This window comes from Trichomycterus rosablanca, chromosome 2, assembly GCF_030014385.1.
Source record: "Trichomycterus rosablanca isolate fTriRos1 chromosome 2, fTriRos1.hap1, whole genome shotgun sequence".
Classification (NCBI taxonomy): Eukaryota; Metazoa; Chordata; class Actinopteri; order Siluriformes; family Trichomycteridae; genus Trichomycterus; species Trichomycterus rosablanca.
Genome location: NC_085989.1, coordinates 22,141,812 through 22,159,991, shown reverse-complemented (window position 1 = coordinate 22,159,991; position 18,180 = coordinate 22,141,812). Strand labels below are relative to the sequence as shown.

The window sequence follows — 18,180 nt, the reverse complement described above, 5'->3', positions numbered from 1 at the left end:
AATGTTATGCCTCATTGGTGTATACTAATTAACGTTTTTGAGGTAGATGTTTCTACTAAATGCTGAAACATAGGAGAAAAAGAACCTGCAGGAAGCTGACTGCACAGATGGTGTGGAAATGAAATGCAAAGGTTTCCACTGAGGAATGAGTGGCGTGGCATTGTCTGCTGGCAGACAGATGATGTACAGACAACAGCACTTAAACATGGAAGACGCTGCGCTCACCTACGCATCAGGCACAAACATTATGAGTCATTATTACAGACACAGACATTGTTAGTCAAAAAGCACAGCTATTATTCGTTCAGCTCAAACAACACTGACCTGCTCGGTGTCGACTGACTGCGCTTGCTGAAAATTTTTAGTCAGACTAATTTAAACGGTAATAAAGAAATCCCTAGACAAAAGTCTCACATTTTGTTTAAAAATACTGTTTCTCATAGCTATATTTATCCTGGCACCAATGCCAGCCCATTCTCTTCTGGCACACTGCGCCTGCATGATCTCACAGCTTATCAACTGGATGCTGCCATATGTCATTTAAACTGTCTGACAATGCTAACTGACTATGTCAGCTCAATAGATGGCAACGATACGCTATCATATTTGATGTAAAATGCAAAGAAGTACATTAAGGCACCAATATGCCCAAAACTTTGTAGGCCCCACACTAATTATTGGGTTCGAGTCTATAAGCCACATTCATTGAGAACAGGTATTAAAATACATTAGATAAATAAATGTATTTGTTTCCAACTGTTCTAGGAACATAAGGACATTGTTTGATGAGTTTGGTGTGGAGAAACTCCAGTAGCCAGCACAGAGCCATGACCTCAACGTCATTACACACCTTTCGAATGAAATGGAACTAGATGGCAATCCAGGCCCACTAGTCCTACATATGTGCCTGACTTTACAAATGCCTTTCTGACCTGAGACAGTTTTAGCTACTAAACAGTGGTGGTTGGGGTGGCAACCTAAAATTAATGCCCATAGTTCTGGGATGGGATGTCCAACAAGCTAACAGCCAGGTATCGATAAACTTTTGACTATACAGTGTCCAGTATTTATTTATTTTATTTAGATTTAACACCATTTTCAGCACATATTTGGGCCATTTATGGCATGCTAGGCATCATGCGTCAGTCTGTTTATAGTCCATTTTTATGGCTGCAAGATACAGTAGTATCTGTTCTTGTATGAGTATTTGTTGCCTGTTCTTAACGTATATAACAAGTTATTCTGGTGTATCCAATTCTACATTGGTGAGTTAATCTGATGTATTCACTTCTACATTGGTGAGTTAATCTGGTGTATTTACTTCTACATTGGTGAGTTATTCTGGTGTATCCTAGTCTACATTGGTGAGTTTGAGATATTCTGGTGTATCCAATTCTACATTGGTGAGTTAATCTGATGTATTCACTTCTACACTGGTGAGTTATTCTGGTGTATCCAATTCTACATTGGTGAGTTATTCTGGTGTACTCAATTCTACATTGGTGATTATTCTGGTGTATCCAATTCTACATTGGTGAGTTATTCTGGCGTACTAAGTTCTACATTGGTGAGTTATTCTGGTGTATCCAATTCTACATTGGTGAGTTATTCTGGCGTACTAAGTTCTACATTGGTGAGTTATTCTGGCGTACTAAGTTCTACATTGGTGAGTTATTCTGGCGTACTAAGTTCTACATTGGTGAGTTATTCTGGCGTACTAAGTTCTACATTGGTGAGTTATTCTGGCGTACTCAGTTCTACATTGGTGAGTTATTCTGGTGTACTCAGTTCTACATTGGTGAGTTATTCTGGCGTACTCAGTTCTACATTGGTGAGTTATTCTGGCGTACTCAGTTCTACATTGGTGAGTTATTCTGGCGTACTAAGTTCTACATTGGTGAGTTATTCTGGCGTACTAAATTCTACATTGGTGAGTTATTCTGGTGTACTCAGTTCTACATTGGTGAGTTATTCTGGTGTACTCAGTTCTACATTGGTGAGTTATTCTGGTGTAATCAATTCTACATCTTGTGTTTGACTTGGTCAATACACCTTCCTTGGTGTATCCTTGTCTAGTTTAGCATAAAAACAACAACAAACATGTCCAAACACATGTTCTCAAGTGCAAATTGATCCCATGATTGTCAGTGTTTTTTAAAACAGTGTGTTTCACCCTTCCACAAAACAAGGACCTTCTAGAAATATCCACCCCAGATTTTGTGTGGATGGGAGGCCAAAATATCAGCATTGGTCTAAACAGGCCCTTAGGCACTGCTGTGCATAATTCAGAGAGTTTTATTCCCAGGCTGAAAGTATTGGAAAGGTTAAAATGTCAAGCGCACCCCAAAATTCAAGCTCTGATAACACGGCTGACTTCTCAGATCAGATCAATAAAAGCTAGGCCATTCCCCAAACAGTGCTGGGAGTTCTCCAAATATCAGAAGACCTTGACACAGGAGTTGGGAATTGGCTGACACAGCTTGCATGTTAACTTTGCTCAACCTTTAAAAATTGAACATAAGTATATAAATAAACTCTAAATACACCAGCAAATTTAGCAGAGCATCAGAATCATTGTCAAATGCTTTCAGCCTGTTATGACTGACTTTGTAGCATAACAAAATCTTAAGCTTTTTTCTTAAAGGGTAAAAGTTAATCAGTAATGGCAGGTCATATGGGGCCAATGACTTTTCAGCATTTGTAACATCCACAGTGAACAGAAACAATTTAGCGGTTATTAAACAAAAACATGGACGTGAATCCATGCAGGACAATACAGCACAATGCTATCCATCAAGAATGGGGTAAAAAAAAAAGTATCCTCTGCCTCAGTTATGGCATATTTGTCAGACCATTAAACAATAGATATTAGGCAAATGGATTTGTAAAGATTATAAATTTTAATCTTTAAACAAGGAAAAACTTGGATCAATCTTGGATCGTTTCCTCATTTTGGACCCATCAATCTCCCATCTGGTTGTATTATTAAAAAAATCTACTTCTTTGATTAGATACTGTTGCAGCTTATCAAACCCTGATTGCATTACGCTTCACCTCTACCGATACAACCCTCCACTGCTGACTGAGGAGCTTCGAAACTGACACACGCCCCCTCCGACACATGTGCAGTACCGACTGCATCTTTTCACCTCCATGAGGCGTGTTCAAATGTGGATCAGCTTTGTGTACGGAGAGTCACACCCTGATCAGCATTATTCCCCGACCCTGCACAGGCGCCATCAATCAGTCAGCAGAGATCGTAATTGCACCAGTTATGAGGAACCCTGGTCCGGCTTATCCCACCCTGAACAACAGCCAATCGTTCGTGTAGCCACCCAGCCCAGTCGCATGGCAGAGCTGAGATTCGATACGATGTATTCGAAATCCCAGCTCTGGTGTGCTAGCGTATTTTACCGCTGCGCCACCTGAGCGACGTACACCTCTTTTAGTTTAGATGTACTGTACACTTTCTAGTCAGTAATAATTGTTACATAATATTATTCTAGGACTAAGATCACCCATATGAGAAGAGCTTTGCCTTTCGAGTCCAGTTCTCTCAGGGTTTCTTCCTTATACATTTATTCTCTTACTACTGCCTCGGGCTTGCTCATTTGGGGGTCTTGACCTGGATCTCTGTAAAACTGCCTTCCAACTATGTCTACTGATGAAACTACTGTTAGGGTTTGGATTGAGCTTAAAGAATTATGAGGCAAAATTTGGTCACTGGCCTGAAAAGGTGTGTCTCTTTCAAAAGCCCTCTTATGTGGCAGCAAGAGCAACATGTCTTATGGCAAAAAATGCTTACAGTTTATGGAAGTAGTACAGCCTTTAAACTAGACATCCGGTTTAGCAATGCATGTTCTTCTTTGAAGGCTTAAGCCCTACTGTCATGTATAATTGCCGCCATCATTAAAGTAAGACTCAGGTATGACATGACATTGAAGGCCTGTAATTACTGGCATTATGAGGGATTAAGAGTCTGTGAAGTAGGATATTTCAATTCAGTCACTTATAAGAACACAATAATGGCTTACGCTGATTGCACATTACAATGTTAACCTAAATCACATGTCATTGACACCAATGACAATTCCCTTGACAGATCAACAACAAAGCATTAAGGCCAAGCCAACCATTCACACTAGCATATTCTGGTGGACTCATTTCTACATTGGTGAGTTATTATGGCGTACTCAACTCTACATTGGTGAGTTATTCTGGTGTACTCAATTCTACATTGGTGAGTCATTCTGGCGTGTTCAGTTCTACGCTGGTGAGTTATTCTGGGGTATTCAGTTCTACATTGGTGAGTCATTCTGGTGTGTTCAGTTCTACATTGGTGAGTTATTCTGGTGTACTTAATTCTACATTGGTGAGTTATTCTGGTGTGTTCAGTTCTACATTGGTGAGTTATTCTGGGGTATTCAGTTCTACATTGGTGAGTCATTCTGGTGTGTTCAGTTCTACATTGGTGAGTCATTCTGGTGTGTTCAGTTCTACATTGGTGAGTCATTCTGGTGTGTTCAGTTCTACATTGGTGAGTTATTCTGGTGTGTTCAGTTCTACATTGGTGAGTTATTCTGGTGTGTTCAGATCTACATTGGTGAGTTATTCTGGTGTGTTCAGTTCTACATTGGTGAGTTATTCTGGTGTGTTCAGTTCTACATTGGTGAGTTATTCTGGTGTGTTCAGATCTACATTGGTGAGTTATTCTGGTGTGTTCAGTTCTACATTGGTGAGTTATTCTGGTGTGTTCAGTTCTACATTGGTGAGTTATTCTGGTGTGTTCAGTTCTACATTGGTGAGTTATTCTGGTGTGTTCAGTTCTACATTGGTGAGTTATTCTGGGGTGTTCAGTTCTACATTGGTGAGTTATTCTGGTGTGTTCAGTTCTACATTGGTGAGTTATTCTGGTGTGTTCAGTTCTACATTGGTGAGTTATTCTGGGGTGTTCAGTTCTACATTGGTGAGTTATTCTGGGGTGTTCAGTTCTACATTGGTGAGTTATTCTGGGGTGTTCAGTTCTACATTGGTGAGTTATTCTGGGGTGTTCAGTTCTACATTGGTGAGTTATTCTGGGGTGTTCAGTTCTACATTGGTGAGTTATTCTGGGGTATTCAGTTCTACATTGGTGAGTCATTCTGGTGTGTTCAGTTCTACATTGGTGAGTCATTCTGGTGTGTTCAGTTCTACATTGGTGAGTCATTCTGGTGTGTTCAGTTCTACATTGGTGAGTCATTCTGGTGTGTTCAGTTCTACATTGGTGAGTCATTCTGGTGTGTTCAGTTCTACATTGGTGAGTCATTCTGGTGTGTTCAGTTCTACATTGGTGAGTCATTCTGGTGTGTTCAGTTCTACATTGGTGAGTTATTATGGCGTACTCAACTCTACATTGGTGAGTTATTCTGGTGTACTCAATTCTACATTGGTGAGTCATTCTGGCGTGTTCAGTTCTACGCTGGTGAGTTATTCTGGGGTATTCAGTTCTACATTGGTGAGTCATTCTGGTGTGTTCAGTTCTACATTGGTGAGTTATTCTGGTGTACTTAATTCTACATTGGTGAGTTATTCTGGTGTGTTCAGTTCTACATTGGTGAGTCATTCTGGTGTGTTCAGTTCTACATTGGTGAGTTATTCTGGTGTGTTCAGTTCTACATTGGTGAGTCATTCTGGTGTGTTCAGTTCTACATTGGTGAGTTATTCTGGTGTGTTCAGTTCTACATTGGTGAGTTATTCTGGTGTGTTCAGTTCTACATTGGTGAGTTATTCTGGTGTGTTCAGTTCTACATTGGTGAGTTATTCTGGTGTGTTCAGTTCTACATTGGTGAGTTATTCTGGTGTGTTCAGTTCTACATTGGTGAGTTATTCTGGTGTGTTCAGTTCTACATTGGTGAGTTATTCTGGGGTGTTCAGTTCTACATTGGTGAGTTATTCTGGGGTGTTCAGTTCTACATTGGTGAGTTATTCTGGGGTATTCAGTTCTACATTGGTGAGTTATTCTGGGGTATTCAGTTCTACATTGGTGAGTTATTCTGGTGTGTTCAGTTCTACATTGGTGAGTCATTCTGGGGTATTCAGTTCTACATTGGTGAGTCATTCTGGGGTATTCAGTTCTACATTGGTGAGTCATTCTGGTGTGTTCAGTTCTACATTGGTGAGTCATTCTGGTGTGTTCAGTTCTACATTGGTGAGTCATTCTGGTGTGTTCAGTTCTACATTGGTGAGTTATTCTGGGGTATTCAGTTCTACATTGGTGAGTCATTCTGGTGTGTTCAATTCTACATTGGTGAGTTATTCTGGTGTGTTCAATTCTACATTGGTGAGTTATTCTGGGGTATTCAGTTCTACATTGGTGAGTCATTCTGGTGTGTTCAGTTCTACATTGGTGAGTTATTCTGGTGTGTTCAGTTCTACATTGGTGAGTTATTCTGGGGTATTCAGTTCTACATTGGTGAGTCATTCTGGTGTGTTCAGTTCTACATTGGTGAGTTATTTTGGTGTGTTCAGTTCTACATTGGTGAGTTATTCTGGGGTATTCAGTTCTACATTGGTGAGTCATTCTGGGGTATTCAGTTCTACATTGGTGAGTCATTCTGGTGTGTTCAGTTCTACATTGGTGAGTCATTCTGGTGTGTTCAGTTCTACATTGGTGAGTCATTCTGGTGTGTTCAGTTCTACATTGGTGAGTCATTCTGGTGTGTTCAGTTCTACATTGGTGAGTCATTCTGGTGTGTTCAGTTCTACATTGGTGAGTCATTCTGGTGTGTTCAGTTCTACATTGGTGAGTCATTCTGGTGTGTTCAGTTCTACATTGGTGAGTTATTCTGGGGTATTCAGTTCTACATTGGTGAGTCATTCTGGTGTGTTCAGTTCTACATTGGTGAGTTATTCTGGTGTGTTCAGTTCTACATTGGTGAGTTATTCTGGGGTATTCAGTTCTACATTGGTGAGTCATTCTGGTGTGTTCAGTTCTACATTGGTGAGTTATTCTGGTGTGTTCAGTTCTACATACATTGGTGAGTTATTCTGGTGTGTTCAATTCTACATTGGTGAGTTATTCTGGTGTGTTCAATTCTACATTGGTGAGTCATTCTGGTGTGTTCAATTCTACATTGGTGAGTCATTCTGGTGTGTTCAGTTCTACATTGGTGAGTTATTCTGGTGTGTTCAGTTCTACATACATTGGTGAGTTATTCTGGTGTGTTCAATTCTACATTGGTGAGTTATTCTGGTGTGTTCAATTCTACATTGGTGAGTCATTCTGGTGTGTTCAGTTCTACATTGGTGAGTTATTCTGGTGTGTTCAATTCTACATTGGTGAGTCATTCTGGTGTGTTCAGTTCTACATTGGTGAGTTATTCTGGTGTGTTCAGTTCTACATTGGTGAGTTATTCTGGGGTATTCAGTTCTACATTGGTGAGTCATTCTGGTGTGTTCAGTTCTACATTGGTGAGTCATTCTGGTGTGTTCAGTTCTACATTGGTGAGTCATTCTGGTGTGTTCAGTTCTACATTGGTGAGTCATTCTGGTGTGTTCAGTTCTACATTGGTGAGTTATTCTGGGGTATTCAGTTCTACATTGGTGAGTCATTCTGGTGTGTTCAGTTCTACATTGGTGAGTTATTCTGGTGTGTTCAGTTCTACATTGGTGAGTTATTCTGGGGTATTCAGTTCTACATTGGTGAGTCATTCTGGTGTGTTCAGTTCTACATTGGTGAGTTATTCTGGTGTGTTCAGTTCTACATACATTGGTGAGTTATTCTGGTGTGTTCAATTCTACATTGGTGAGTTATTCTGGTGTGTTCAGTTCTACATTGGTGAGTTATTCTGGTGTGTTCAATTCTACATTGGTGAGTCATTCTGGTGTGTTCAATTCTACATTGGTGAGTCATTCTGGTGTGTTCAGTTCTACATTGGTGAGTTATTCTGGTGTGTTCAGTTCTACATACATTGGTGAGTTATTCTGGTGTGTTCAATTCTACATTGGTGAGTTATTCTGGTGTGTTCAGTTCTACATTGGTGAGTTATTCTGGTGTGTTCAATTCTACATTGGTGAGTCATTCTGGTGTGTTCAGTTCTACATTGGTGAGTTATTCTGGTGTGTTCAGTTCTACATTGGTGAGTTATTCTGGTGTGTTCAATTCTACATTGGTGAGTCATTCTGGTGTGTTCAGTTCTACATTGGTGAGTTATTCTGGTGTGTTCAGTTCTACATACATTGGTGAGTTATTCTGGTGTGTTCAATTCTACATTGGTGAGTTATTCTGGTGTGTTCAGTTCTACATTGGTGAGTTATTCTGGTGTGTTCAGTTCTACATTGGTGAGTTATTCTGGTGTGTTCAGTTCTACATTGGTGAGTTATTCTGGTGTGTTCAGTTCTACATTGGTGAGTTATTCTGGTGTGTTCAGTTCTACATTGGTGAGTTATTCTGGTGTGTTCAGTTCTACATTGGTGAGTTATTCTGGTGTGTTCAATTCTACATTGGTGAGTTATTCTGGTGTGTTCAGTTCTACATTGGTGAGTTATTCTGGTGTGTTCAGTTTTACATTGGTGAGTTATTCTGGTGTGTTCAGTTCTACATTGGTAAGTTATTCTGGTGTGTTCAATTTTACATTGGTAAGTTATTCTGGTGTGTTCAGTTCTACATTGGGGAGTTTTTCACAGTAATGGCTTATGCTGATTGCACACTACAATGTTCACTTAAATCACATGTCATTGACACCAATGACAATTCCCCTCAACAACAAAGCATCAAGGCCTAAACCAACCAATTACACTAGCAAGCAAATCAAGGAGCTGAGATTACTGCACCACCAGTAAGTGACTCTGTGACTACAACAATCCATAATTATATCCAAGTTAGTCATGACGGTAGTTTTCCAATGTTCCTGGAACCCAAGTCCTTAGATCTCAGAATTTGAATACTAAGTTTTTGTTACAAATCTTAAACCTCAATGCTTTGCAAAAACTACTATAAAACCACAAATTAAGAAATGCTGGCTGTCACAGATGTTCCTCCACAGTCACATGACTTAAACCCCATTGAGCATTTATAAGGGTTTAGAAAGACAGAAAAACACAAGCATTCAGTAACATCACACAAGAATCTTTGAAACATCGTCATCAATCATGCATGCATAACATGGATTATCAGATTTAGTCCAAGCTTGTGAAGTTTATGCCATGTGAAGATCTCGAGCATGTGCTATTATTATATCAAAAGAGGGAATGTACCAACTACTTAGAAATACATGTTACTTCTAAAAGATTAAACACCCAAAGTCTTACACTGATTAAATCACTTGTAATAAAAAAACATTATTTGCTACATCAAAGTGCTATTTGGGGGGCCGTATCTGCTTCAAACCGGCTCACACATCTCATTAGCCCAGTAGTCGAATTAAAGCTTCATGTGAAGTCAAGTTAAATTTGTTTAGCGCTTTTCATCATGAACATTATCCCAAAGCAACTTTACAGAAACACAGATCCAAAAGGCCTGATGAGCAAGCCTCTGGCAACAGTGGCAAGAAAAAAACCATTATAAAGAAACCTTGAAGGGAACCAAACTCAAAAGCAAGCTATCCTCCTTAAGTCTATCCACACACATTCCCACAATCGTTTATGCTTCGGAGAGTGACTTTTTTTTTTTTTTTAGAGCTGCCTCACCTTCCTATTCTGAACAAAGACTTTCAGACTGTCCAGGCAGTGGCCACCTGTACAAACGCCGGCATAAACAGTCTTTAATCTCCAGTCATGTGTTCTACACTAGGCTATATAAAACTAACAACAATGCAGTGTACACATAGTTCTGTACTATCCAACATTATTTACATAATGAAGAACTCTGCTTCACATACACTTAACCTAGACTGACCTTAGATTAAATGCTACAGGGTTTTAAATGTGAAGGCTTCATGTATACATTTTTCTTCTATAAAAAGAGTCACTGCGAGAAATGTACTCTCATCTTCGGAAATGTTAATGACATCTCAAGGGTCCAAAACACATATACAGTGTATCACAAAAGTGAGTACACCCCTCACATTTCTGCAAATATTTTATTATATCTTTTCATGGGACAACACTGTAGACATGAAACTTGGATATAACTTAGAGTAGTCAGTGTACAGCTTGTATAGTAGTGTAGATTTACTGTCTTCTGAAAATAACTCAACACACAGCCATTAATGTCTAAATGGCTGGCAACATAAGTGAGTACACCCCACAGTGAACATGTCCAAATTGTGCCTAAAGTGTCAATATTTTGTGTGACCACCATTATTATCACTGCCTTAACCCTCCTGGGCATGGAATTCACCAGAGCTGCACAGGTTGCTACTGGAATCCTCTTCCACTCCTCCATGATGACATCACGGAGCTGGTGGATGTTAGACACCTTGAACTCCTCCACCTTCCACTTGAGGATGCGCCACAGGTGCTCAATTGGGTTTAGTCCATCACCTTTACCTTCAGCTTCCTCAGCAAGGCAGTTGTCATCTTGGAGGTTGTGTTTGGGGTCGTTATCCTGTTGGAAAACTGCCCTGAGGCCCAGTTTTCGAAGGGAGGGGATCATGCTCTGTTTCAGAATGTCACAGTACATGTTGGAATTCATGTTTCCCTCAATGAACTGCAGCTCCCCAGTGCCAGCAACACTCATGCAGCCCAAGACCATGATGCTACCACCACCATACTTGACTGTAGGCAAGATACAGTTGTCTTGGTACTTCTCACCAGGGCGCCGCCACACATGCTGGACACCATCTGAGCCAAACAAGTTTATCTTGGTCTCGTCAGACCACAGGGCATTCCAGTAATCCATGTTCTTGGACTGCTTGTCTTCAGCAAACTGTTTGCGGGCTTTCTTGTGCGTCAGCTTCCTTCTGGGATGACGACCATGCAGACCGAGTTGATGCAGTGTGCGGCGTATGGTCTGAGCACTGACAGGCTGACCTCCCACGTCTTCAACCTCTGCAGCAATGCTGGCAGCACTCATGTGTCTATTTTTTAAAGCCAACCTCTGGATATGACGCCGAACACGTGGACTCAACTTCTTTGGTCGACCCTGGCGAAGCCTGTTCCGAGTGGAACCTGTCCTGGAAAACCGCTGTATGACCTTGGCCACCATGCTGTAGCTCAGTTTCAGGGTGTTAGCAATCTTCTTATAGCCCAGGCCATCTTTGTGGAGAGCAACAATTCTATTTCTCACATCCTCAGAGAGTTCTTTGCCATGAGGTGCCATGTTGAATATCCAGTGGCCAGTATGAGAGAATTGTACCCAAAACACCAAATTTAACAGCCCCGCTCCCCATTTACACCTGGGACCTTGACACATGACACCAGGGAGGGACAACGACACATTTGGGCACAATTTGGACATGTTCACTGTGGGGTGTACTCACTTATGTTGCCAGCTATTTAGACATTAATGGCTGTGTGTTGAGTTATTTTCAGAAGACAGTAAATCTACACTGCTATACAAGATGTACACTGACTACTCTAAGTTAAATCCAAGTTTCATGTCTATAGTGTTGTTCCATGAAAAGATATAATGAAATATTTGCAGAAATGTGAGGGGTGTACTCACTTTCGTGATACACTGTATGTGGGTGGAAAGGCTTATTTTTGATCATTTATCCTTTTGATCACTCTATCTTTACAATATTAGGGAATTACAAACTATCAATTTAATTAGTCAAGCGTTTTTTAATTATTATTATTTTTAATAAAACCACATGCAGAAATACAAGAGCCTGTCATCAATAATTACACATGGTTATTAATTTCTGCTTCTTAAACAGCACTGTGGTAACACTACACTGTGTTTATGCCTAGCTGAACTTATACGAACACTGCAGGTGTTAATGCAACACTGTCAGTGTTGAAACAGTGGGGATCATGCTATGTACACATGGCTTAACAGAAGACTATTAAATCAGGTCTTTGTATGTCAAATCAATGCGAGGAAAACAAATCCCAGTGTACAGTTTTTAAATACTGCAAATTAATAGATTGAGTGTCAATTTTCCTGTGACACAATTAATTGCGGTACAATCTACATAATAAATACACCGATCAGCCATAACATTAAAACCACCTCCTTGTTTCTGCACTCACTTACCATATAGAAGCACTTTGTAGTTCTATAATTACTGACTGTAGTCCATCTGTTTCTCTGCATGCTTTGTTAGCCCCCTTACATGCTGTTCTTCAATGGTCAGGACTCTCCCAGGACCACTACAGAGCAGGTATTATTTGGGTGGTGGATCATTCTCAGCACTGCAGTGACACTGACATGGTGGTGGTGTGTTAGTGTGTGTTGTGCTGGTATGAGTGGATCAGACACAGCAGCGCTGATGGAGTTTTTAAACACCTCACTGTCACTGCTGGACTGAGAATAGTTCACCAACTCAAAATACCCATCCAACAGCGCCCCGTGGGCAGTGTCCTGTGACCACTGATGAAGGTCTAAAAGATGACCAACTCAAACAGCAGCAATAGATGAGCGATCGTATCTGACTTTACATCTACAAGGTGGACCAACTAGGTAGGAGTGTCTAATAGAGTGGACAGTGAGTGGACACGGCATTTTAAAACTCCAGCAGGACTGCTGTGTCTGATCCACTCATACCAGCACAACACACACTAACACACCACCACCATGTCAGTGTCACTGCAGTGCTGAGAATGATCCACCACCCAAATAATACCTACTCGGTGGTGGTCCTGACAATCAAAGAACAGGGTGAAAGCAGGCTAAAAAGATATGTAGAGAAACAAATGTAGAGGACTAGTCAGTAATTGTAGAACTACAAAGTGCTTTTATATGGTAAGTGAAGCTGATAAAATGGACAGTGACCATTTATACTTGCTTTAACAACATAAAACAAGACTAAGTGGTTTATACACAAAGTCTAAATCTACACCGTGTCAAAATATGTAGTTTTGGTTTTTATTTTAATGAAAAAAACTGTTAAGCATAAAGTATAAGCAGAATTAAACATTTAAAATAATTTATTAGAACCCCTTGTTTCCCCCTAATTCTATTCTCTATGAACACCTCATGAATATTAATCATGATTATGGCGACACTAGTATAGGATCAAACCAGTTAGATTGGACTTGGATTATTTTAAATCAACATGACAGTCAGTACCTTGACATTTTCTCTAATAAGGTTAATATTCAGATGTACAGCAAGCTGTTCCTTAGTCACATCAAGTACAAGTTTAAAATATGAACACCCACAATTCATCTCCCTCGTCCTCCCTAGCAATTTGTCTGTCTCTTAAAAAACACTTATTCACAAGAACAGAATCTGAAAATGGCATTTTCAATGGTTCAACTGAACAAAACAGAATTGAACATATTACAAAAATCTAATGTCAAACGCATCAAACATTTCTTTTCACTGTGAGAATAGTTCACTTGTTTTCACTAAGAAAATCTCCAAATTATTATGTATTACCGGGGTGTCAGAATCCTAATAAAATACAAATCACTCTGATTTTGGTACACTGGACAAAGTCTAAAAAGGTAGACATCTTCATCTATACCAGTTATACCTCTTTTTGATCTGTTTCATGTGTCACCGACTTGGTGTCTTATTTACAGTCCCTTGGGAAAACCAGTGTCTGTGATCAGTCTGGGCATTAACTGAAAGAAACGCTGAAGGGTCACACTAAGCAAACTTCCAAGCTTAAATTCTAGTTCAGTGGTTTTTATGTTGTTGATCACAACCCCAACATACACTGATCAGCCATAACATTAAAACCACCTCCTTGTTTCTACACTCACTGTCCATTTTATCAGCTCCACTTACCATATAGAAGCACTTTGTGGTTCTACAATTACTGACTGTAGTCCATCTGATACTCTACATACTTTTTTAGCCTGTTTTCACCCTGTTCTTCAATGGTCAGGACCCCCACAGGACAACCACAGAGCAGGTATTATTTAGGTGGTGGATCATTCTCAGCACTGCAGTGACACTGACATGGTGGTGGTGTGTTAGTGTGTGTTGTGCTGGTATGAGTGGATCAGACACAGCAGCGCTGCTGGAGTTTTAAAATGCCGTGTCCACTCACTGTCCACTCTATTAGACACTCCTACCTAGTTGGTCCACCTTGTAGATGTATAGTCAGAGACGATCGCTCATCTATTGCTGCTGTTTGAGTTGGTCATCTTTTAGACTGTCATCAGTGGTCACAGGACGCTGCCCAAGGGGCGCTGTTGGCTGGAAATGTTTGGTTGGTGGACTATTCTCAGTCCAGCAGAAACAGTGAGGTGTTTAAAAACTCCATCAGCGCTGCTGTGTCTTATCCCGTCATACCAGCACAACACACACTAACACACCACCATGTCAGTGTCTCAGCAGTTCTGAGAATCATCCACCACCTAAGTAATACCGACTGTAGTGGTCCTGGGAGAGTCCTGACCATTGAAGAACAGCATGAAAGGGGGCTAACAAAGCATGCAGAGAAACAGATGGACTACAGTCAGTAATTGTAGAACTACAAAGTGCTTTTATATGGTCAGTGGAGCTGATAAAATGGACAGTGAGTGTAGAAACAAGGAGGTGGTTTTATGTCACAAGCAGGTACAAAGCAGGTTTATTGAAAAGTGAAATTACTACTAAGTTTACAGAGATATTTGCATTTTATTTTCATCAACCGCTTTATCCTGGTCAGGGATGTAGCAGATACGGTTTCATTGGGAAACACTAAGCACAAGGCAAGAACACCCTGGACAGGGCACTAATTCATCACAGGGTTCAGCCAACCTTCCCAGAACATGGTGTTTTACTTTTCGTATAATAAGATTTAAAGTAATAGGTAAGAGAAAACCCTGAGTACCCAAAGAAAACCCACATGGGCATGAAGTGTCAGAATGTGATGTCTAAACTCCTGAAGCAGGGCAGCATTTATATCACTCATGCTACCTTACTGAACTATCATTAATTATCTTTAACAGCTTAATCAGGGGTGATCAGGGGTGCAGTGGGCCTGATGACATCCAAAAATACATTGAAGAAGAAGAAACACAGCCCATTCAGCACAGGACATCACACTTCTTGTTCCTCAGCCTTTGTCCCGTTTGTTGATTACGGGGTCGGCATTTCCGGCTTCTTCCCATTAGGGGTCGCCGGAGACACAACCGTCCCTATTCATCCGGGCTTGGGACCGGCACTACAATGCACTGGTTTGTGCATCTAGCGGCTAGGTATCTATAGGACAATTCAGTGTTTCCAATTAGCCTGGTGGCATGTTTTTGGACTGTAGGAGGAAACCGGAGCACCCGGACGAAACCCACGCGGACAAGGGATGGTGGTGCAAATGGTAGAGGGCTGCAAAGCATAGCTGGTCTAATCCTCACCTCTGATCACGGTGTGAGGTTCTCTTTACATTTACATTTTCAGCATTTAGCAGACGCTTTTATCCAAAGTGACTTACAGTACTGTGACAGTATACTGTCTAAGCAATTGGGGGTTAAGGGCCTTGCTCAAGAGCCCAACAGTGACAACCTGGCAGTGGTGGGGCTTAAGCAAGTGATTATTAGTCCTGTACCCTAACCGCTTCATATGAGTACTCCGTTTTTCCTCCCACCTCTCAAAAACATCCAGAAGATGATTTGGCTGCTGTATGGTGAGACTGAGCACTCTGCGATGATGTATGTCCTATCCTTATTGTATTTCCTATTACTTTCTTGGTGCTGAATGCACTGCAAGCCTGACCAGAATAAAAGGTTTGTGAAAATGAAGGAATGAATGAATATTATTATTATTATTATTATTAAGGATTTTAACATCATGTTTTACAAACGGTAGTTACTCGTTCACAAGTTTTTAATGTCAAACACAGTCATGGACAATTTTGTATCTCCAATTCACCTCACTTGCATGTCTTTGGACTATGGGAGGAAACCGGAGCTCCCAGAGGAAAACCACACAGACACGGGGAGTTCATGCAAACTTCACACAGAAAGGACCTGGACCACCCCACCTGGGGATCGAACCTTGCTGTGAGGCGACAGTGCTACCCACTGAGCCAGTCCAGTACCTTAACTTCTTGGCTACACAACTGCCCTTCATAACCATGGTTTTCATAGACGTACTCTGTTTTACTCCCATTTTTTAACAAATTTTTAATGTTGAACACAGTCATGGATAATTTTGTATCTCCAATTCACCTCACTTGCATGTCTTTGGACTGTGGGAGGAAACCGGAGCTCCCGGAGGAAACCCACACGGACATGAGGAGAACATGCAAACTCCACACAGAAAGAACCCCTGGGGATCGAATCCAGGACCTTCTTGCTGTGAGGCAAAAGTGAGCCAGTACCCTAACTGCTTGGCTACAACTGCCCTTGATAACCATGGTTTTCATAGACGTACTCTGTTTTACTCCCACCTCTCAAAAACATCCGGATGATGATCTGGCTGCTGTATGGTGAGACTGAGCACTCTGCCATGATGTATGTCCTATCCATATTGTATTTCCTATTACTTCCTTGGTGCTGAATGCACTGCAACCCTGACCATAACAAAAGGTTTGTGAAAATGAAGGAATTAATGATTATTATTATTATTATTACGTATTAGGATTTTAACATCATGTTTTACACTTTGGTTACATTCATGACAGAACAGGTAGTTTTTAATGTTGAACACAGTCATGGATAATTTCTTCAATTCACCTCACCTGCATGTCTTTGGACTGTGGGAGGAAACCCATGCAGACACGGGAAGAACATGCAAACTTTACACAGAAAGGACCCGGACCGCTTGACCTGGGGATCGAACCCAGGACCTTCTTACTGTTAAACTAGAATATTACATGTACAGTGTTACCTATGGAAACACTGTAGGTGTGAATTTAGCTTACTATAGTATAGGTACACAAGTGAATGTAAAACAACATGCTACAATAGGTCCAGAGCCAGTATTATGCCTGCCATCTGTGACAGATCGGGGCATCTAGTTTGACCTTTCTGACTTCTTGTGTTATTCTTGTTGTTGAGCTCTGAGGCACGTAGCCACTCACTCAGTCAATGCCACTGACGAACAGCTCACCCCGCCATTATTATTGAAATCGAGCCGACCACGGTGACATTCCCATACGGGCCATTGGTCATGGGATCCAGACGAAGAGGTGCAAGCTCACTCACCCATTAAAAACATCCATTATCTAGTGGTTTTTATATTCTCATGCTTGTGTATGTGTGTGTGTATAACGGATTACCTTGCGCTGCGGCTTTCAACACGTGGATCTGGAAGCAGCAGGCGAGCGCCCACCAACTCCGCATGCCCATCCACAACTTTCTCCTGTTAGATAAGCGCTGTCTCGTCGAACTTCGTTTAGGATCTGACATGTTCTCCTTAGTGTTCGATTTCTTGTCCCGGCTTATCCGATCCTCCATTTTTGAAAAAACAAGCGCGATACGGGTGCTTAGCGAGCATCTCTTCCCTACGTCTCCCATGATGAAATGTGTAGTGTGTTAACCACGATCGTGTGTGTGCATGTGCCAAGCTGGCACAAGCAAAACTACCGTAAACTTGAGTCGGGCTGGGTTGTGCTAGCCTTATACATCAGGCACTGGGCAGCACAGTGAATAATCATTCCACACTTTCGGCTCCTGGTGCTGATTTAGCCTGGTTATCGTGAAATCAGTGCGATCATCCACAGCCAATTTGTGATCCTAATGCACTACACAAGCGAGCTTCTGTTTGACTCAGTCAGTGCATTATGGTCCGAGTCTAGCTAGGCTGCGCTTTCGTTTACCTTTGCTTGATAAACTTGTGCAGTCGGCGTATTCATTCGCGTCAAATCAGCAGGAGCGTTACACAAACTAGTGCCTTATAACCTTCCTAAGCAACTTCTCAGGCACGATCAGTCTGCATCCCGGGTCTAATACCATCCGGATGATGAGCGGTATTTTTTTACAAAGTCATGACCGGGCTCTGAACCACAAGATTACATCGGCTGCCAAGTTTCAACAGCACCTGTACAAGAATCCATTCACATCCCGCTTGCTCAACATGACGCAACAAACAGCACACGCAGTCCGACCGTATTCCCGGCGTGTGTTCGCTCTTAAGGTGTAGAAAATGCCAGTCCCAGTTCCCACGGCGGAGAATTACAGGTTTGCGTTCATGCGCCTCACGGAAGAAAGAACTAGTTTCCA

The 18,180-nt window shown here is 41.3% G+C and overlaps 1 protein-coding gene across 2 annotated transcripts in view; it reads right to left on the bottom strand.

Annotated features, from left to right (window-relative positions):
- sdk1a (sidekick cell adhesion molecule 1a) overlaps window positions 1-17,839 on the bottom strand; it is a 563,685-nt gene extending 545,846 nt beyond the window's left edge. For both annotated transcript variants that reach the window (XM_063012551.1, XM_063012559.1), the window contains exon 1: window positions 17,238-17,839. In XM_063012551.1, coding sequence (XP_062868621.1) covers window positions 17,238-17,475 — 238 coding nt within the window. In that variant the 5' untranslated portion in view covers window positions 17,476-17,839. The remainder of the gene's footprint in view (window positions 1-17,237) is intronic.
- Window positions 17,840-18,180: the final 341 nt, after the last annotated feature.